The sequence below is a fragment of the Oryctolagus cuniculus genome, chromosome 18 (assembly GCF_964237555.1).
Source record: "Oryctolagus cuniculus chromosome 18, mOryCun1.1, whole genome shotgun sequence".
Taxonomy (NCBI): domain Eukaryota; kingdom Metazoa; phylum Chordata; class Mammalia; order Lagomorpha; family Leporidae; genus Oryctolagus; species Oryctolagus cuniculus.
The window spans coordinates 46,743,677-46,767,060 of record NC_091449.1 but is presented as its reverse complement, the minus strand read 5'-3'; the positions used below and the strand labels follow the sequence as shown (position 1 = coordinate 46,767,060).

At 40.1% G+C, this 23,384-nt stretch overlaps 1 protein-coding gene across 1 annotated transcript in view; it reads right to left on the bottom strand.

The window, feature by feature from the left end:
• LOC138846537 (uncharacterized) overlaps positions 1-6,825 on the bottom strand; it is a 117,740-nt gene extending 110,915 nt beyond the window's left edge. The window contains exons 1-4 of the mRNA XM_070062551.1: positions 6,814-6,825; positions 6,364-6,672; positions 5,608-5,741; positions 4,276-4,423 (exon numbers count right to left, since the gene is read on the bottom strand). Coding sequence (XP_069918652.1) covers positions 4,276-4,423; positions 5,608-5,741; positions 6,364-6,672; positions 6,814-6,825 — 603 coding nt within the window. The remainder of the gene's footprint in view (positions 1-4,275; positions 4,424-5,607; positions 5,742-6,363; positions 6,673-6,813) is intronic.
• Positions 6,826-23,384: the final 16,559 nt, after the last annotated feature.

Below are 23,384 nucleotides of genomic sequence, written 5' to 3'. Positions count from 1 at the left end.
GTATCTCACCTGCTTCCCTTACCCCAGGCAAACACTATCAGGAAGTTAGAATCGCAGACTTGAGACTTGATCAAGTTCAGGCACTATGGTAGAGGCACGCGGGGCCCAAGTGGCATCTTTACCACTGTGCCAAATGTCTACCACTTCACACGTGGCCTTTTCTAGTTATTTCCAGCCCAAAAAGTACTTTTGGAAAACTTCTTTTAAAACCATAATTCCTTTATTGCATGTTCTGAATAGAGGATTTCAGTTACTCTTCTCCTGTAGATGATTCCAATCCTGGATGCCTCAGCTAAAATGCCTTGCCTCAGTTCTGGTTCCCAAAAATCAGTCTTTCAACACTAAACCATTCCATCCACCTGTGTCTGGGAGTGTCCTGTTCTAGGCAGACACTCGTCAACACCAGGACAGGATCTATGGCCAGAACTCTTTCACAGAGCTTCATGGGCTCATCGCTCTGTTCTAATACATGCCCACATGTAAAACAAAGTGTGACTCGCAGCCTCAGTAACAGTAAAATATTCTGGGCCGGGGTGTAACTTGTAACTTACTTTGTAAACTCAAGAAGTCAGTCTGTTGTAAGTTAAATCCTGAGTCCTGCAGGGCTATTTCAGGAAGCAAATACAGCCATGACTGAAAAGGCACTGATCATAACTGGGCAGCCCAACTAAAAGTAAATGCACAGTCAGCTTTTTTTTTTTTTTTTTTCCTTTTAAGAAGACTGAGAACATTCATTGGGTGTGCCTTTTCACATAAATTAACTCATATCTTCACCAGCACTCCCATCTGTGGCTATATTCTCTGTTTTTGACATATTCAAGTTTAATGCTCGTTTTAAGGCGAAAGTACACATCAGTGAGAATGACATGATACAATTTTGACTTTACTATGCTGCCACAATCCACACAAACTTATTGTCATTTTGAAAGAAACATAGCACACTTTTGCAAATTCCTGAAGACATAAATTTGTATTATCTGAGTATTTCAAGCCAATACAAGTGCAGTGATTCCTTAGAAAGGCTTTTAAGATGAAGGAGCCACTTTTTAGCCCCAGAGCCTAGATATATTGTATATATAAACTATGTAATGAATTATTAGAAATGTTTGTTCTCATAATTCACTTTAAGGTTGGATTAGGGCATTAATCTGTATGTAATATGAATTGTGACAAAGAATTATATACACAAAGATGGCTAGATTAGACTTATTAACTAGCGGACTTTCAAAAAAAGGCCAGACACTTATTAGTTGTTATGTGAATATTTTCCAGTGGTATATGCATCTACACATAATGATAATATACATGTCAGAAAGCTTCTCTCTTTGTATAATATGTACAGTTAGAAATAGGGAATATGGAAAGACTGTAAATTTAAGAAAAAATCAATTTCTAATCATTTAATGCACTGCACTGCCCCCATCCTGAAGCAATGGGCAGTTGAAGAGAGTGCTGCATATTCCATTTCTCTCACTGCTCAGTTACGAAAAAAAATATTTGGTTGCTTCCATTTTTCAACATTATGCAAATGGAATGCAAATAGAAATGGTAGAAAGAAAAACTGGATGGCAAGATGAGACTTTCTGCTGGCTTCAACATTTCAGAAAAGAAGTCCACGGCACAAATCTCATTTTCCGTGTGAAGCAAGAAGGTTAAAATTTGTATTTAATCATGGATTGGACTTGCTACAGCTCTGAAAAGTCATCATAAAGCATTGCTAGCGTGGGCACATTTGTTGACCAGATAGTAGCATACGATTCAATTTTCCATCCTTTGCAGTTCAACACAGATAAAAAAGGAGTGAAATGTATAAATTCTCTTTCCCAAAATGATATTTCTAGTTGATGATATTCAGCTGTATCAGAGTCTGCAGAATTTTGTTACTTTCCAAAGGCAATGACTAAAAAAGGAAAATCAGAAAGCTGACAAGTTGACAACCTTTAAATAAAGAGATAAAACTTTAAAAGAAGATAAATAATAGTAAATAAGGAGGGAGTTGATAATGGCCAGTGCACAGTGTTCCTCTCTTCAGCTGCCTAGATCACTGATTTAGCAGGATCCTGGCTGATGAAAGGTAGGTCCTGGTTTGACCCTGAGAAATCATTTCTTAGCAATTCTTCTCTGAGGTAGCACAAGGTACCAATAATGCAAAATGATTCTGTCTTTACTAGAAGCCAAGAATGCTGACCAAAGGTCACAGGCAGAACCCTGAATATATTGAGGTCTGGGAGAAGTGAACACACATCCAGAGAATTGTCAGCCATAGCAGACAGGCATAAAGAGCAAGCAGTAGGGCAGATGGCTGGGGATATCAAGTAAGGAAGGCCCAACTGGCTCACTGGCACAAACACTTACCAAGCTGGAAACAGTGTTTGTAGACTGATGGAGAGGGATCCAAGGATTTAAACCATATCTGAACTCAATTATAAAGTCCTTTATAGATTAAACAACTTTAAGTTCCTAACTCTCAAACATCTCAGTTTTATCAAATGCAAAGTAGGTTCACAATTTCTTTTATGTAAGAATTAAATAAAATAATATTTGATCCTTATCACATGGAATGCTATAAATAAATATTTTATTTTCATTTTAGCTAGAAAGGACAGTACAAGTTTTACTTAAAGGAGACTCTCACAGATTTGCATTTATATACAGAGAAAAAATTCTTTGAGAATTTTCAAATGATAAAGTGATGCTGAGACTGTTGGAATAGCCAATGCCTTCTCTTAGATCTATCCCCTTGCAAATTGCAACATTTTTTTTTAGAAAAATAAAGTAGAGGTGAAAGGTGCTTCAAAGAAGTTCTCAATTCAAATCCAGGAGGCTTGGGGCTCACAGATATAGGAGATTACAAATGATGACAGAGAGTATTACTCATGATAGCGGAGATCTTAGCTAGTGCCCATGACCAGAGCAATGTCTAAGCATAGGTTGAGAATGAATTAAATTTTGCATGGACTTACCAGATCTGTGAAATGAGAAGCATGTAAAATGGAAAACAAAGTCTGTTCTATCCTGACTGCTGGAGGAATCTCCAAGTCCATTACTCAAACACCTACCTCTAATCCACACTTATTTCTACCTCTGCTCTCTAGTTGAGCTTCTAATTGAAATACCAGGCCTATAACTTCATAGTAATAGAACAGCCAGAATTTAAGAACACGAGTATATGCTTGGATTCCTAGATATATAAACAAGTACTAGAGTCCACTATTTCCTTGTATTAAGAATTTTAATTTGGAAGACTTAGAAATGAAAGTGCAATTGCCAAGTTCCTGTTTGTGTATTTTTTCATAGCTGCTTAGTGTGGCATTTCCTTATCTAGTCAGTGTTCAATAACCTGAAAGCCCAAGGGATCCTAAGACAAGTCAGCTTTCAACACGAGATAACTCATTTTGATTTCCCCGTTTGACAGAGGTGCTGAACCTGTGCTGACCTTGGTGACAATTACAGGCAGGAGTGTAGAAACAGCAGGCATCAGTGAGCTGGTTCTCAGAGGTAATGAGCCAAAGATGAGACTCTTCTCCAATTCCTTTGGGGAACTGCTAAAAATAATACCTTTGCAGACTTTGAGTACAAAACTAAAATGAGGATTTGGGAATATTGAGACTATAGATAAAAACTGAAACAAATTTCCAAAGGTGAAAAGACTGATTCTTGAAGAAAATTAAACTTGATTGAAAGTGACAACAAAATCCACATATCCTTGGAATATAATAGCTGAAAGAACCTTACAGAAACAAACTCACCCCCTTGATTTTACAGATAAGTAAAGAGGCCCCAGAAAGATTATCTAACTTGCCCAAAAGACTGAAAAAGTTAAAGGCGAGACAAATCTACACCCTGAAATTTGTGGTGCTTATTTACAGTTATATCCCACTCTCAGGAACCATCTCCTGTATAACAGCCGCATGCACATAGTTGTTTACCTATCATGTTACATAAAGTACTTTAAGATGATAAGAATTATTTCAAAAAAAACTAGTAACTATATTCTCTTTGACTAAAATTCATTTCTATCCTTGACAAGAAGTTATAACGTTCAAGTAATTAGGTGTATGTGTGTGCCAATGTTGGGGGATTGTCAATAAGTTTATTCTGGACTCCTATGGCCATACCACAGTTTGGAAAATGAATTTCAATTGATATCAAATTTTAAATCATGTTGGCCAACTCATATTTTAACAGAATTAAGCATGCACTAACTCTAGGTGTAGAGAAAGAAAGCATACACTATTTTTATAGGCAAAGAAAAGAAAAATGGCATCAATTTACCAGACAACCACTTCCCTTCCTGGCCCAAGGGAAGAGTACTGCTTTACTGAAGGATCTGTCTCTTAGGATGAGCATGCTGGTGTAGGATATGTTATGCAGAATTCCAAATGGCCACAGCTTCACTGTGTGAATCTTCACTTTTTCCATCCTAGGGAAACCAGGAAATATAGGTGTACTTCCTAAGGAACTGTCCTGGTGCAAATAAATACCCATCTCTTATATATCTCATACACATATATATATTTCATATACATATATATATATAATAGTATGCTAGTTGCAGTGAAGACGTTTATTTAGCTATCCCAACCTTTTTTTTTTTTTTCAACCTTTCTTTCATAATACTAAAATATTGCATATTTTTGCCTGGTCATGTACAATCATGAGCCAAAACTATATCTCCTAACCTGTTTTGTCTCAGAAATGAAGTTCTTTTTTTTTTTAATTAAAATTTTTTTTTTGACAGGAAGAGTTAGACAGTGTGAGAGAGAGACAGAGAGAGAGAGTAATAGACAGTGAGAGAGAGACAGAGAGAAAGGTCTTCCTTCTGTTGGTTCACTCCCCTAATGGCCACCACGACTGGTGCTGCACTGATCTGAAGCCAGGAGCCAGGTCCTTCCTCCTGGTCTCCCATGTGGGTGCAGGGCCCAAGCACTTGGGCCATCCTCCATTGCTTTCCTGGGCCACAGGAGAGAGCTGGGCTGGAAGAAAAGCAACTGGGACAGAATCCGGCACCCCAACCAGGACTAGAACTCAGGGAGCCAGTGCCGCAGGCAGAGGATTATCCAAGTGAGCCATGGCGCCGGCCTCACTGCCACGTTTTCTAACTCTACCTCCTCCGCTAACTGTAGATGGAAAAGCCGTAACCAGGGTTTAACTTTGGAACAGGTTCGGGGCAGGGACTCTGCTTGGGACAGGTCCCCCACAGCAAAAAGCATCTCTGTAATTCTGCTCTTAAGGTGTACCTGGCAAACCGGTATATCACACCTCACAATGACACCTGGTAGGCTTGTTCTACCGGCCTTACCCCTGTGCCCATCTCCAGGTCTTAAATCACACTGATTATTGCATACTTGTTAGACTGGTCCCCAAAATTCTATATCATACAAATAATGAATTCTTAAATAAACTCCAGGACAAACAGGAAATGATTGAAACCCACAGATATAAAAGGGAGCCCATAACCGCCCTAACTCTGAGTTTACTAATAGGAGCCAGCCTGGGGGGCTGGGCAGCTGAGTATCGGCCCTAGTTACCCAAAATCAGCATTACTCCAAAATAAGTGCAGCTATAGATATTGACATAGAACGCATAGAAAACGCCATTACCCACTTAGAGCAAGCCTTCTCATCTCTGGCTGAAGTTGTGTTACAGATGAGGTGGGGACTCGACCTAGTGTTCTTGCAACAAGGGGGGTTGTGCGCTGGTCTGGGGAAGAATGCTGCTTTTACGCTGATCACTCGGGCCTAATAAAAGATAACATGGCTAAAGGCAGGGAAGGACTGGCAAAACAGAAAAAAAGCACGGGAAACCTCTCAGGGGTGGTTCGAGTCTTGGTTTAATTCATCTCCATGGCTAACCACCCTACTAACAGGACTCACAGGGCCCCTTGTTCTCCTAATTCTAATCTTAACCTTTGGCCCTTACATTATTAACAGACTTGTGCAGTTCATGAAACAGAGATTGGGTACCATTCAGTTAATGGTCCAAGGGTCCCAATACAAGCCTTTAAATATGACTGAAACTTATGAAATGTCAGTCCACAACCCATGATTGGGTCTTTAAATATGCACAAAAACAAGGGGGGAATGAAGGGCCAGAGTAACTACATTTTGAAAAAGTGCCTCCATTTGGAGAGGCAGACCCGACTTCCGGAAAAAGCAGCATCACTCTGGGGAAACCCAAACTCACGCAGGAACAGCTCTAGCGTTCACCATATAAGGGAAGCCCCTGGGTCCGAACCAATCAGGAACAACCGCGTTGGATCAGGAGGTACCAGAGGTGAGCCCACCCTTACCCCGCACCCCACCCCCCCATCCTCCCAGAAGTCTCGGGCCTATGTCTTCTTTCTCTCTTTCGCTCTTGTACCGGCTCACCCTCGGTCTCCGGGAAGTTCCACGTTCCCGCCAGGTTCGTCTGCCCTGCCCGCTCACCCACTTCGCATCCCCCTTGTCCCCGCGCGCGCGGAGCCCACTGCCTCAGCGCCCAGACTTGTCTTCCTCCGCGCGGAGACCCGGATGCTGGCCGCCCCGCCCCCCGGCTCACGCGCCCGGATCTACTTTCTCGGCGTCGCGGCCTCCTCGCGGCCCCGGCGTTGACCGTTAACGCCGCCAACGGGCGAACCGGGGCGGCGGGGCCTGCGTGGCGAGGGCCACCTGCCTCACGGGCGTCGCCTCGCTTTCAGGCGTCGCCCCACGCCGCCGCGCACGCCGTCCTCATCGTCCCCTTGCCCTTCCCTGGCGTCCATCGCCGCCTGCGTGACGCTCCCCGGGGGCTGCGGCTGGCCGGTGCGCGCCAAGTGAGGAACTTGGCCGTCACCGTCGCCTCCATCTCGACCCCCTGCTCGCTGAGGGTGGCCTCCTACGCTTGCGTCCTTGCCGCTGCCCTCGGGTCTCTCCGCAGCCCAAGGCTGCTTCTCTACCTGTTCCTCCCGCCTGTTTCGTGTTCCTTTTCAGGGTCGGCACCGTCGCCGCTCCGAGGCCTCGGGCAGGCTCGGACCAGATCCAGGCCGGATTCAACCCTTTCGTCTACACCCGAGGGCTGCAGAGGTCACAGGGAGAGACACCTTTGCGGCTGTGGATCCTTGGAGTTCTTGGCGACAAGCAGGAGGGGGAAGCTGGGACCTGGCTGTGCACGGGTGCGAGTGGGGGGGGGGGGTCCCTCGCCCCGCCTGGCCCGAGGGCCCCCCCGGGGCCACCGACTAGCTGCCCGGAGATGCCACTTCCGGGGCCTGCTGCCATGACCTTGGCCTGGCTGCTTTTGTGGGTTGGGAGGGAGATGGAGGAGGGAGCGTGGCTGGGATAATTTTGTGCCATGGTTCGCCAACTCCTGGACTGCCTGGGGGGCGGTGGCTCCTGAGACGTGGGGCTTCCTCCTCCTCCCACAGACTCCTCCTGGGTGCAGCCTTTCTCACCCATCAATCGCTCCTGCTGCAGTGGGTGCTCCTTCCTGGCAGGTGCAGTGTCTACCCCCGCCCCGGGGCGGGGGACGGTCTGGGGGCAAACTTGTTGCTGCTTCCAGCCTGGTGGTGTCTGCCCAGTTACTCAGCCCCTGATGGACAACTTCTCACCTGGGGTCCCGGAGAGGCTGGGGTCTCTCTAACTCGCCCCACCCCCCACTCTCTCTTCATTCCCTCCTCCGGTCCTAGCGTAGAAATAACACCACCATTTCTTTCTCCTGACTCTGGTCAGAAGGCCCGAGCTGGCCCTCGGAAGACCAAAATGACACTTCCGTGCCTTGCAGACTGTCCCGTTTGTACCTTAGTTTGCAGGCCAGAGGGATCCCTACCATTTTACTTTATCAGGGAGTCAGTTTGTTTTTTGGCTAGATGTTTTTATTTATCTATTTTCATTTTTTAGTTTGGAAGGCAGGCAAAGAGAATTTAAAAGGCAGAGAGAGAAAGAGAAGTAGAGATATCTTCCATCAGTTGGTTCACCCCTTAATACCTGCAACAGCCAGGACTGGGCTAGGCTGGGTGGGTGCAGGGCCCAAGCACTTGGGCCATCCTCCACTGCCTTCCCAGGCCACAGCAGAGAGCTGGACTGGGAGAGGAGCAACCGGGACTAGAACCCAGGATGCCGGCGCCGCGGGCAGAGGATTAGCCAGGTGAGCCACGGCACTGGCCAGAAATGAAGTTCTTAATGAGATGAAAATGTCACAGAACTTTGGAGTCTTCTGGCATCCCAAACTGGTTCAAGTTCCTGCTGCTCCACTTCTGATCCAGCTCTCTTCTATGACCTGGAAAAGAAGTAGAAAATGGTCCAAGTGCTAGGGCCCCAGTACCCAAGTGGGAGACCTGGAAGAAGTTCCCGACTCCTGGGTTTAGATTGGCCGATTGGCCACTGTGGCCATTTGGGGAGTGAACTGGCTGATGAAAGACCTCTCTCTCTCCCTCTCTTTTAAAAAGGATCCATAGTCTGGCACTTGAAATCCTCATGAAACAAGTACATCAGATGTAAACTTCCCTTAGCTAACCTTGGTCAAAACAGAGTAACATATCATCTACTTAACCAAATGTAGTGAGCTATACATCAAATGGAGTTGAAACTTAACATACATCATCCTCCATCATAGAAGCAATGGCTGTTTACTAACATTTCTCTCCAGCATTTGAATAGAAATTTGTGTATGTCTAAGCTCAACAGAGATAGAGGTCTTGCTATTGTTGAATTAACAGTTTTTTCTTAGGAATTTAGGATTAAAAATTGTAACATAGTTTTGACTCTACCTTGTTGATTGGTTAGTTCATGACATATTTGTAATGTAGTAAATGGAACCACACAGTTTTCAAATGCAGAAGTACTAACTGGTAATGTCATGGTTTAAAATAATATCTCCTTTTTAGTGTAAGTGAAAATGTTAGGTAACCCCCCACCAAATATTAAAAAAAAAAAAAAACTCTACACATAATACTGTGCTATTGCCTATCTGTTTTTTATTGAACATCTATCGGACACTGTACTCTGTGCTAGATGCAGCGGTCTGTGTCTTTTGATATGTTTTCTTTCTTCAATACCTCCTTGGTTTTCAGGAGATAAGCTGAGCTTTCCCAGCTTTTGATTAACTTTATTTTTCAATGGACCTTAATTAAGGTTTCTCTTGATAACATGAACCTCATTTGTTTGCTTGTTTTGCCACTTACCTTGACTTTGAGGAGAAATTGAAAGACAGGATGAGAGGAAAATAGATGAAGAAAGAAACCACACTCTTGTGGGCTCCAGAAAACACTTGGAGAGATTTTAAGCGTACTGTAAGTGCTGCCATGCCCTGCAGTAGAAGTGTCCTGACAGTTTCAGACGTGTCTGGGCCCCTATAGTGGTGCCCTTAACTTTCTGCCACCTGATTCCACCTCCCAGCTGAGCACAACACCGGCAGGGACTTCTCCAAGCCCCAGAGGGCTTTTTGAACTTCAGTATTGCAAAGAAAACATGGGATTTTAAGAATCTGTGCTATCTCATTGGCAGCCTTGCATTTCTTGAGATAATTTTTGCATCCTTCATAAATAAATTTGTGATTTAAGGGGGATACTAAGGACTGGGCTGTCTGATGCTGCCCTTATTAGCACTGATGGTATTCAGTAGGCCCTCAGCACAGTCTTGAATGATTCTCTTTGCTCATTGGTCACAGGTACTTGTCAAACCAACCTCACTAATTTGGATAATTGTGTTTTAAAAGCTGGCTGTGTTAAAGTAATGAAACATCTAAATTATTAAATATCTTAAAATATTTAAATATGGGTTTTTGTTTGGGAAGGTATATTCCTCTATTCTTGACACTGTAACACCAGTAAATGTAATAATGAGTAGAGAGAATGAGCTTTGATATTGGGATGACTGTGAAACTGCTTTCCTGAGTAGAAAAGACTAACTGTTTATAGTTATGTGTAGCCATAATGTGTTTCAACATTCGGTTTGCTTTCATCTAGGATCTTCTATGCCAAGGGTCTTGTCATAAATGCTATTGTTAGGTACAGAAATTGCACATAGTTTCAGGCTGTAGTCAATATGATGACAAAATTAAAATGAATAGCATTTGAAGTCAGATTTTAATTCAAATGTCAATCCTTGCATTTAAAAAATTTGAGTTGTGGGTAATGTGTCATATCTCTGAGTTTTTTATTTGTGAAAAAAAGTATTAAAGTTTGGCATAGATAAAAAGGAAAGGTTATTGGAAGACAAAGCAGGGATAATGCCTAGAGAAGTATAAATACTAATAGTGCAGGGAAGGATTAATTTTGTTAGCAATGATAATCATTTGAGCAACATATTGGAGAGAGGAAGCATGATGCCCGTGTAGATTTACAAGTTGTTAAATTAGGTCTAAGCATAATTTAATTTTCTGAAACAACTTTCTTTTACAACCTCAATCTTATTTAGAATTTTTGTTGCATTATCATGCCTATTTTCTTTCTGATATTGTTAGACTAAGATATTTCAAATTGCTAAAGCTTGACTTATCATACGTATGGAATTAATAGGATATGAATGAATATGTCATGTACACTGAACTCCTTATTCTCTCTAAGAATAAATTTAGCACCTTCGCTTTGTTCAATGAGCACTTGACATGCCCAAATCTATAGAGACATTACACAATGTTTTTCCTATGTAACAAATTCGATCTTCCTTTCTTTAAGATAGAAATACAGAGAACTCTTTATGAGACAAGATAATCTGACTTTCTTTGAAGAGATTATAGCAGATTTCTCAAGTTGCCAAAGAAGAAAGATTACAGATACTATCAAAGTCTTTTTAATGCCCATCAATAACATGGTTAAGTTCATTTTATGTTAATGTAAACAAAGCTTGTGATCAAAAGGCAACCTTTCATCTTGGTTAGGCAATCAAACCAGGGATGAAAATTCATTACAGCAATTATTGAATTGTATGTGCATTGGTATCAGGAAGGATCTTGCTTTGAATCTTGGTTCCACCATTAACTAATTTCTCCTCTGTATTTCTCACACACTTTATTTTCACATTTCAGTTTATTACATAAAATATGAATGGTTCATTTTATAGGGTAGCTTTATTAACATCTTCAAGAGATATATATTTTTCTAATATTTTAAAAACTTGTTTGGGAAAAAGACACAGAGACTGAGGCACAGTTCCTATCTGCTGTTTCACTCCTCAAATGTCTGCTATGCACCCCAGCCCAGTTAGGGGCTAAAGCCCTGGAAGTGGGCACTCAATGCTGATCTCTCACAAGGATAAGAGGAACACAATTGCTTGAGCCTCCATTGTATTCTATCACAGCACGCATTATCAGAAACTGAACCTACGTACTCTGAAGTGAGACACAGGTGTTTAGCTGTTAGGCCACACATTTGCCTCTTAAGAGATACTTCTAAAAATCTGGCATAGTCCTTAAGAGTAAGTTTTATTAACTACTTGTTTTTATTATTTTAATAACATGCAGGACATGTAGCATACACATATATGCACCAGACCTAATCACTATCTTAATAGAAACTTATACTGGAGGGAGGACTGATTTATTACTAACAAATTATGGTAGGACAAAATTAATCTTTAATAAATTCGTAAGTGCAATTCTGAGAGAGTGCAGAAGAAAGAATGATTAATTTGGGCTTGAGAGATTAAGGCATGCCTCCCAGCAGCTTTGACATTTGAGTTTAGTTATGAAGGATGAATATTCTAATAATCTGAGAATAAAAGTAAGGACACCATGAATGAAAGAATTACATGGAACCCAGTAATTCTCAAGATATCTGCAATGGAAGAATAAAGGTGAGTATTTTTGTTTCTGGGAGACAGTGGCTCCCATTATCTCTGCTTCCATCTTGGAATCCGGTGCAACTACATTGCCAACTAGCCTCTTTCCTTCTCCAATTTAACATTTTCCAGAATCCCTCTTTCCACTCTGCATTTCAGAAAGCCCTGTTCTGGACCTATTTCCATAAGACTTGTGTTGTATAAAGGAGTCATTAGTACATACCTCTAGGTCCACATGTGGTTTTTTGTTTTTGAGGCAGGACTGGGTAGGGGGAGGTAGAAAACAAAAGTAGAGGAGTAGAAGTGTGCACCCAATTCCTGCAAACTCTAATTAAACCACAGTATCATACAGAGATGTTTACACCTGATAGCCAAAATTGTTGTGCACAGTAGCCCACACCCATGATGTCCTGCTTATTATAGACAGGACATGGGGAATGTTTGTGTGCCTATGTGGTGGAAGCTCGCTGCCTTGAGAAGAGAGAAAACTCTGGAGCTCAGTGGCTGCTGTTAGCTTGTTCTTCTGAGTAGTTCAGTTAACAAGGACTCTCACTTGGCTTCTTGTTCATAAATTGAGTTTCTGTGATCCAAGTGTAGGCTTCCAAAAAGAAACCATGATGGTCCTAACCAGGGTCAGGTGGACCATGATAAATCACATAATGGATCCAGGCAGTGTAAGTAACTTGACTGAATAGGAAACAATATATCACCTTAGACTCTCTAGAACAATCAGGAAGTTATGCCCGGGAAGGTAGGAAGAAAAAAATAGAACATCAAGATTTAGAGGAAGTGTAACTTTTAAGACTTTAGGACCTTTCTCAGGTCAGCATTGCATACAGTCATTACAGTTTGCAACATTTAGATGTTGAACTCTTCTCCTTCCTACTTCCTTACTACTATTTAAAAAAAAAAAAAAAGATTTTCGTTTATTTGAAAGAGAGAGAGAGAGAATCTTCTACCCTCTAGTTCACTCCCCAGATGGCTGCAATGGTCAAGATTGGGTCAGGCTGAACCCAGGAGCCAGGAGCTTCCTGCAGGTCTTCCATAGGGTGGCAAGGGCCCAAGCACTTGGGCCACCTTTTGCTGCATTTCCAAGGACATTAGCAGGGAGCTGAATTGGAAGTCGAACAGCTAGGATTCAAATTGGTGCCCACATGGGATGCTGGCATTGCAGGAAGTGGCTTAGCACATTATGCCACAATGATGGCCCCCTTAATGATATCAAATAGTAAAAATAAAAATTTTTAAAATTTTAAATAAAATAAGAGGAGGAGAGAATAAAAATTAAAAATAGATCAAGGGACCTGGAAAATGAATACCCTATAAACTATTCATATCATGATTTTATTTAAGTCAAATACATCTCAGAATATAATTTGCTCTCATAAGTATATTTTATTATTATGGAATTATTTTCATGTATGCGAACCATATTTGTTGATATATATGAGGTCATATGAGCAACATTGGCCCCAGAACTCTAAAATAATTCATCCTATAATGAGAAAAAACATATGCTGATGTTTCTCTATTTTGTTTCCAAGGCACAGGTCATAAAGCCTTCATATCAGCAATGTTAGCTGCAAGCAAACATGGAACATACTGGATTAGAAGTTGCTAAAACAATGCAGGCCTCACTAATGATGCAGAATGTATACACAGTCACTATTTACTCATATTTGAAGATTATTTCCAGTTATTTCATGCACTCTGATAATTATCAGAGTTAATTAACTAATTAATTAATTAAATGGTATATGTTCAGATACTCAATATTTTCAGCCTGTTTAAATATGGTAGATGCGATTAGACTTCCATGGTCTCATTTAATATATTCATGGAACATTTAATAAATCTGAACCCACTCTTTCAAAATTTTAAAATAAGGGAATGAAAGCATTGTGGAAACTATCATTTTAAAACATTAATTTAGATATTTTTGGAATAAAAATTTTGCAAAGGTAGACACTTTATTTTTTGAAACTTAAAACTTTTTTTATTTTTAAAAAATTTTCGCATCACTTAATTTATTTGGCTTCAACTTAACTTCATCATCAGTCTACTGCAACATGTTTTCATGTTTATATTGAAAATATGTGCAGAAAAAATGACCTGCTGTAAAAATTGGAATATTATATTTTGATAACATTTCAATTATATGGCAAACATTTTAAGATAAAATTGAGTTTAAAAAACAACACAGCTAATAAAATGAGTTTAGGAGGCTTAAATATATACATTCAAAATTCAATGGTTTTGCTTTTATTCATCATATGGCTTGGCTGATTAACAAAGTTAATTTGTTTCCATATTATTTGAAATGCAGAGGTACAGAAAGAGAGACAGAGAAATAAAGAGGTCTTCCATCTGCTAATTCACTCCCTAAATGTCTACTACAGCCAAGACTGGGTGAGTCCAAAGTCAGAAGCACAAAACTAAATCTGTGTCTGCCATGCGGGTCGCACAGACCCAAGTACTTGAGTAGTCACCTCCTCAATCCCAGAGTACGCATTAGCACAACTGAAACCTAAAAATTCTCATGTGGGCTGCTTGTCTCTCAAATGGCATCTTTTTTTTTTTTTTTTTTTTTAAGATTTATTTATTTATTTGCAAGGGTGGGGGGAGAGAAATAGCATACGGGGGTTGGGGTGGGGAGGGTGAGGAATCTCCCATCTATTTGTTTACTCCCCAGATGGCTGCTAAGTCCAGCACTGGGCCATGGAAATTCTACCATGTGGTGGTAGTGGCCCAAACTCTTGGACCATATACCACTGCTTTACCCAGGCCGTTAGCAGGAAGCTGGATTGGAAGTGGAGCAGCTGGGTCATGGACAGATGACCATAGGGGATGCCATTGTTGCAGGCAGCAGCTTTACCAGCTATGCCACAACAATGGCACCTCCAGTGACATCTTAACCACTATGCCAAACTCAAGTTTCAAAAAAAAAAATTTATCTTAAATTGTAGTGGTAACATTTTTTTCCAAGTGAACAATATTTATCTGTACAATAAAATTTTAATCTGTAGATATGTAGTATAATATAAGAAGTGTGATAACCGAGCCAAAAAGTTTTGTGAAGATTTTAAAAAGTGATAATAAATAAAATAAAAATAACCAGTGATGAAGAAAATGTCAAAATACAATAGTTTATCAAAGATTTTAAATATATAAAAAAGAATAAAATTTTGTCATTTGTAGGAAATAGCTGGAACTGGAAGACATCACGGGTGATATTAGCCAGACACATAAAGACAAATACCACATGTTCTCCTTTATATGTGGGAGCTAAAATTAAAGAAAAAAAGCATGTTAATCAATTCTATATTGACAGGTTTGGCAACGTGAATGAAATGCACATATTTTTTCAAAAACACAAATTCAGGAAACTGACATGGAAAGAAAAACATTTATTGAATAGTTCTGTATGTATTTAAGAAATTAAGTTCATTTTTAGAATCTCCTTCTAGAGATAACTAAAGGCCTATATCATTTCATTGGCTGAGACACAAGTCTCTTAGACAGGGCAGCCTCACTGGAAGTCCTGGGTGGGTGTCGCGCTGCAGGTACAGCACCTGGGGGTTTCTGTAGTGTGAGGGAGGGGCCATCTCTGTGAGTCCAATGGGAGTATTGAGATACCTGTCAGTGTTTGAGGACTAGAGACCAGACCACACCAGTAAGCCTAGATGCATCACCTGTCAGTTTCCAAGCATTACTTGAGTAATTTCATGCAGTTTCTGGGGGCTCAAGGGCTCAGAGAAATCTTTCCTGTTGCTTCCAAGGGTTGAGGTTGGAGGGGGGTTACTAGGACCACGTATTTGCTTTCTATGACTTCAGTCGGCCAAATTCCTTTGAGTGTGCTGTTCAGCTGTTCCTGGCACCACAGAAGGTGGGAGGAGCCATCAAGTTGCTTCCCAGGGGCCTACCTGGGCCAGGTCATTAGGAGACTGCTGAGCTGCTTCTTTGAACCTCTGTGTGTTGAACCACTCAGAGCTGGATCCCAGGGAAAACGGACTTCTTCCAGGAGAGCAGAGGATGGGCAGGGCCATCAGGCTGCTGACTGGGGCCTAGGGCAGGAGGCTGGTACCGCCTGTGTGTTTCTGGGACAGTGATAAATCAGGCAGCTGTTGCCTGGGGTCCATGTGTACGTGTCTTGTGTGTGTGTGTGTGTGTGTGTGTGTGTGGGAGGACCACACAGTTGTTTCCTGGGGCCTCTGCAGGCCAAGACTCTCAGGATGTGACATTCATATTCTGCATAGGATCTTAGAAGAGTAGATGTGGCCCCTTCGTTGGGTCATAGAGCTGGATCAAGGCAGCCGCTAGGAAGTGTTACAAAGCCTTGCCCAGCAGCTGTCCTCCTGAGTGACTGGTAGGGTCTCCAAATGGCTTCATTCAACAACACCCTGAGTGGGGGAAGTGTTTTTCTCTGGGACATTGCTACCTTGTGGTTACCTGGAATTTTCCCAGTCTGGGCTCAGGACCTCCATAGGCGTCTGTGTGCTAGCATTCAGTGCCTCAGGTATCTGTAGAGACTGCTTAGCCTTTTGCCTCTGAGCAAAGTTCCTCTTGACTCTAGGTTTATCCTGAGCCATAGAATCAGTTGTTATGTATTTGGTTTCCTTCTTCATACAGCCAGGATTCATCATGGCAGGTCTGATACTGTGGAAGGTACTAAGGCCCGCATTTAGTTCCCACTCTTCCCAAACAGGAGGCTCCATTCTACACCTGTGTCCACACGGAGGTGCTTGGGGCTGGAGGAGGGTTGACATGGTGAACTCTCCTTGCCTTCTTCAATGCATCTTTTTTAATTATTATGCTGCAACTAGACACTATGGTTTCTCATCTGACTGCCCCAGCTCTTGTAAATGTAGTTAAGTGCATGAATAACTGGTTAGATTGGAGTCTCTGTGGGGAGGTGATAGGTAAAGCATCAGTTGCTGTGTTGCTTCACCTACTTTATTTTCCAAGTCATAGTGAGGTCAAGAAGAAGTAATCCCCTGTATGCTCAAATTGCTTGTGTAGTTACTTTTATATGTGAACTTTGTTTTTTGTTTGTAAAGGAAAATTGTTAGAAAAAAGGTTGCTTTATTAGTAACAAAGAAAACAAACATTTCAATGATGTTTTAATACAAATTATTTCAGTAGAAAATATTCCTCACGAAAATACTGAGAGTGTAAAATAACTTGAGTACATGGTTTTGGCTTCTGGTGTGAAAAATTGAATAACCGATTGTAAGTAGCAGGGATTTTTATTGATTTTTAAGTTTATTTTTGGTAGTATGGACTTTTAAAATGTATATAAACAGAACAGATATGATGTATTTCCTGAATCCAACTTTAAGTCCCTAGTGATACTCCCCATTCTCTCTCTATCTCTCCCTCCCTCCCTCCACATTCCTTCCTTCAATATTTTTTTAAAATTTTTACAGTAACAAATTTTCAACTTACTTTATAGTCACAGGCTTAATCCTCCACTAAATAGAGAATCCAGAAAGTAGAAAGACCGCCGTTCCCCAGGAGTATGGGCAAGGGCTATAAACAATAATCAAATCTCAAGGCATCAATTTCACTTATATATATCACATTTTTGTGCTTTTATATATTACTTCAAATCAAAGAAAACATATGATACTTGTCTTTGGGGGACTGGTTTATAAAAATTAATGCAACTGGAGCACAGATTTTTAATAAGTAGACTTTGATTTGTATCTATCCCTGATAATTATTAGTTTTGATTGCATGTAGTGCTTATATTAACTTTTAAAGATTTACTTTTTTAGCAAAACAAAAATAGTTTATTTACTTATTTTAAAGGCACAATGGCAGAGAGAGAGACAGCAGGAGAGAGAGAGAGAGAGAGAGATGCTATGGCTCATTCCTCACATGGTCGTTATGGCCAGAACAAAGCCAGGAACCTGGAACTCCATCCAGGTCCCAGATATGGGTGACAGGAATGCAAATAGTTGAGCCACTTTGTGCAACATTTTTAGACACACTGTCAGGAAGCTGGATCCAGAGTGGAGTAATCAAGACCTGAACCAGCATTCTGATATGGAATGCTGGTGCTGTAAGTGGCAACTTAACCTGTTGGGCTACAATGCCAGCCTTATATATTTTTTGAGTCATAGTTCCTTCTTTGGTGAATGGGGAATAAAAGATGATGGAAGGGCATGTAGTTTTGTAGACATTAAATGTAAACATGATTTTCAGCAAAAAATGAGTACATGATTTGTGCTACAATGATTATGTTCCCGGAATCTTTTTCCAAAAAATGTGAAGCATCTGTTTTTATCTCCATTCACTTGCTAACCACTTTCAATAATGGAAGTTGCATTCTATCAAATTATTAATTCATACTCAATGGACTTCTAAGTACCTTTACTTGTTCAACCATCCAAAAATAAGTGAGTAAGCTCATATGCTATTGATAATTTAAACTTCATACAGCAGCATTTGGTGATTGAGCTAAGCAGACTGGCACATGACTTTTTGTAAAACAAATGAATAATGAATGAGATGTTTGGGGCAAGGCTTTTCCTTCCTGGTCTTTTAACTCCTTTGATAACATTAAGGAGGAATTATGAGGTATATTTGACTCACTTTATTTCTTGTCTCTCAAGTGAAGTAAGTTAAGCAAAGTGACTACTGCAAAGTTCTACCTATGTAGTTTTTATTGTAAAGATTTAGTTATGGAAAATACCAACACTTTATTTTAAGGGGTTCCAAGAAATTTTGGTAAACTTTTAAAATAAGGTTAGATAGCTAAATAATCTGAATAATTTTAATATGACCAATTTTCCAGTTCTTCTGTAAATTAATATTGATTCCAAATAGAGTATTAGCCACATTTTGCATTCCAACTTTGTTAAGTATTTTGAATTTGTATTATGTATTAGGTAAGCTTGTATTTATGCCACAAAATTGGCAAATGAATTCTTGAAGTTAATCTACCTTCCATAGCCAGTATAGATGCTGAGAGAGGAGCATTCGATTAGACTCACCTAGGGGCTGACCACTTTATTTCCCTCTGGACTGTGTAAAATTTTTCCATTTTTCATGAAGAAACAATATTTAACTCTATATTTGCCATTCCTCACCAAAAAGGGAAATATTTAATTTTCTATTACATCGCTTTATAAATTTGGGGAAACTCATGCATTATGAATATTCTTTTTATGATAAGATTATGTAAGTATAAACACCTAGGAAGTAGAGAATAGTCAAGTTGCTTATGCATTTAATATAACTAACATACCTAACAGCATGACTTGGCTCCACCATATATTATGGAGTATTGGTTGAGTTGGCACCCTTGTGATTGTACGATCAACTGGCAACTGAGGCACAATGCCGCTGGAAAACATCACAAAAGAGCATCACACTGCATATTGTGAGCTGAGAGTAGATCACAGTTCACAAGTCACAGTGGTTTTGAATACATATCACTTTGAACCACTGAAAAGTCATACACTGCACCATAAGAGACTCTATTTGAATTCCAAATCTGTCTTAGATTTCAAGAGGATCCCCTGTTGATATATCCCATTGAAAACATGGTTTAGCTGTGTATTTAGTCATTTACACTAAAGATAGTAGCTATACATAACCACTGAAATTTCTACTTTACTAAAGAGAATATTTAATTTAGCAGACATTGGCCACTTCTGTAGAGGCAATGTGAATAGTGAAATTCAGTTCTATATGTTTATTTTTCATTGGAATCATCTTGTCAAATTTTCCATGGAAAGGAAATATGATCAGCATATCTACTTAGCTGTCTATGACTAAGCAGTTGAGGAAGCATTGAATAATTTATTCATTTCTAAAAGTTAAATATAAGTAAAGATTTTAATTAAATCTTCAGAAACCAATCATTCTGAACACTGCCCAAAATATGCTTAAAAATTTCTGGTGAACTTTTAAAAATAGAATTAGCCTGATTTAGCAAAAATATCTCTGGAAAAATATTTGACATAGCTTTGATTTTTAAAGTAATGACATATGAAATATTTTTGTTATGACCTTTAGTTATCTGATGGTTAATTATCAAAAACAAAATGTCATTTCAGTAAGTACAGAATACTACCTCCTTAATGGTTATTTGGACAGAATTTTTATAACAAACCATATAGAGATAGATTTGCTTTAAATTGTTCCGAATCTGGCTAATCATCACAGCATCCTTGGGGAACACTTAATATGTTTATTATAATAAAAATGCATAGAATTGGAATGGCTTGGATTTTTTTTCAAAGATTTATTTTATTTATTTGAAAGACCGAGTTACAGAGAGAAGTAGAACCAGAGAAAAAGAGAGGTCTTGCATTCCGCTGGTTCACTCCCCAAATGACTGCAAAGGCCAGAGTTGAGCTTATCCAAAGCCACAAGCTTCTTCCAGGTCTCCCACACCGGGGCAGGGGCCTAAAGTGTTGGGCAAGATATCTTCTACTGCTTTCCCAGGCCATAGCAGAGAGCTGGATCAGAAGAAGAGCAACCGGGACTCAAACTGGTGCACATATGGGATGCCAGTGCTGCAGGCTGGGGCTTTAACTTGCTGTGCCACAGCGCCAGCCTCATGCTTGGATTATTTCTAAATGCTACAGAGAGTATTATAATGTTTACAATGGGAAAGTTTAAAATAACCATGTGTTGGATTTTTAAATCACCTCTTGGCAAGATTATACATAACAGGAAATCCTTATGGTCATGCTTATGTGTAAAATATTAATAATTTATTTGTATTGTTATTCAATGTTTTTGGACATTTGTTTTATTTATTTATTTATTTATTTTTGACAGGCAGAGTGGACAGTGAGAGAGAGAGACAGAGAGAAAGGTCTTCCTTTGCCGTTGGTTCACCCTCCAATGGCTGCCGCGGCTGGCGCTCTGCGGCCGGCGCACCACACTGATCCAATGGCAGGAGCCAGGTACTTATCCTGGTCTCCCATGGGGTGCAGGGCCCAAGCACTTGGGCCATCCTCCACTGCATTCCCTGGCCACAGCAGAGAGCTGGCCTGGAAGGGGGGCAACCGGGACAGAATCTGGCGCCCCGACCGGGATTAGAACCTGGTGTGCCAGCGCTGCAAGGCAGAGGATTACCTAGTGAGCCATGGCGCCGGCCTTGGACATTTGTTTTTTGATGATGATGTATTTAAACTACATATGAAATTGTGAAGTCTGTGATTTAAACAGAGTCAAGTGCATCAGCAAGGAAACAAAGACACTGGCAAGAAGTTGAAGCAGTTACAAAAGAACAAGTCAGAATTGTTATGATATGAGAAATAACTGGCCACTATAAAGTGCATGAGTAGAGGGTTTGCAAAGATGAGGATAATAAAACACAATAGTATTTCCAATTCTACCAGATACCTGGTATCCCTGTTGAACTACCTTGAAATTTAGAGGAACCATGTGTAAATGCTTTCTCTTCATATGATGGCAAAGATGGGATTTAGCCTGCAAATCCTTCAGTATAGTGAAAGCTCTGGCTCCTGCTTTTGTTCTTGGGTTTATGCTGTTGTCTCTGCAGGGAACTTCCCACCACACAATGAAGAGTCCTCATTTCTGTGGTCTTGGCTCCAACTGACACCGTTTTTCACAATGAAGAGAATAACAAGCTGTCAGACATATTTCAACTTAACACAACTTAAAGGTTACTGGATTTGCCTACATACCAGGACATGTTACTAAGTGTTGAAGCCTGTAGCTTTGTAACACAGTCAATGTGGTTTCCTCCCTGATGCTTAATTACCTCCTGGATCCATTTGCAGTGTAATTCAGGCTGCCTCATTTGCACTTTTGAATCACTCATTTTTCCATTCTTGCTTTCTTTGTATTACTCTCCCCATTCTCCACACATGCCTTGTCCATCAGCAAGAATCATCTTTCCAATGGAAGTTTTTGCTTCTTCATTGTGTGCACTTGTTTTTTTTTTTATAATTTCTAATCTTTATTTTTTTCTTTTAATTTTTTATTTAGTAAATATAAATTTTCAAAGTACAGTTAATGGATTGCAATGGCTTCCCCCCCATAATTTCCCTCCCTCTCACACCCCTCCCATCTCCCGCTCCCTCTCCCATTCCATTCACATCAAGATTCATTTTCAATTATCTTTATATACAGAAGATCAATTCAGTATATATTAAGTAAAGATTTCATCAGTTTGCACCCACACAGAAACACAAAGTGTAAAATACTGTTTCAATACCAGTTATAGTATTACTTCACATTGGACAACACACTAAGGACCATCCCACATGAGAAGTAGGTACACAGTGACTCCTGTTGTTGACTTAACAAATTGACACTTTTGTTTATGGCGTCAGTAATCTCCCTAGGCTCTAGTCATGAGTTGCCAAGGCTATGGAAGCCTTTAGAGTTAGCCAACTTCAATCTTATTCCGACAGGGTCATAGTCAAAGTGGAAGTTCTCTCCTCCCTTCAGAGAAAGGTACCTCCTTCTTTGATGGCCCGTTCTTTCCACTGGGATCTCACTTGCAGAGATCTTCCATTTAGGTCTTCCTTTTTAATTTTTTTTCCAGGGTGTCTTGGCTTTCCATGCCTAAAATACTCTCATGGGCTCTTCAGCCAGATCTGAATGACTTAAGGGCTGATTCTGAGGCCAGAGTGCTATTTAGGACATCTGCCATTCTATGAATTTACTGTGTATCCCGCTTCCCATGATGGATTGTTCTCTCCCTTTTTGATTCTATCAGCTAGTGCTAGCAGACACTAGACTTGTTTGTGCGATCCCTTTGACTCTTAGACCTATCAGTGTGATCAACTGTGAACTGAAATTGATCACTTGGACTAGTGAGATGGCATTGGTACATGCAACCTTGATGGGGTTGCATTGGGATCCCCTGGCATGATTCTACCTCCACCATTTGGGGCAAGTCGGATTGAGCATGTCCCAAATTGTATATTTCCTCCCTCTCTTATTCCCACTCTTATATTTAACAGGTATCACTTTTCAGTTAAAATTTAAACACCTAAGAATAATTGTGTGTTAATCATAGAGTTCAACCAATAGTACTAGAACAAAACAAAGAGAAAATACTAAAATGGATAAAGTATTACATTGTACATCAACAGTCAGGACAAGAGCTGATCAAGTCACTGTTTGCACTTGTAAGTGATGCATGTCTATAAACTATAACCTGTAGTTGAGTTGTTGGAGTCAACATCTTTAATGATGGAAGACTGTCTCCATGGGAACTAACTTTCCCATAAGTGTCTTTTCCAAAAAAAACTCCTATACTGCTGAATTGAGATTGCTGGTGTATTATCTTGTACTATATTTTCTTCCCAGTTTTCTATCTGGGAATGTAACAACACTATATGAGGGAACTTCAAAAAATTCATGGAAAAAATGAAATTAAAATTAAACATAATCTTGATACCAAAACTTTAAATCTATGAGTTCTTTTTCTTGTTTCAATTAATGTTTGGAAGATTTCTTACGTACATGGATTTCAAAATTTTCCCACAAAATAAGCTTGTTTTTAAATTCCATTTCCCATGTACTATTTTAAGTCCTCTCACATTTCCAATCTTCCTTTGCAGTGAGTTGTGACCTTGTAATTGAGTCTGACCAATAGAATATAGGCAAAATTGGCTATTAACTGACAGTGCAACAATAATGTGTGCTTTGGTC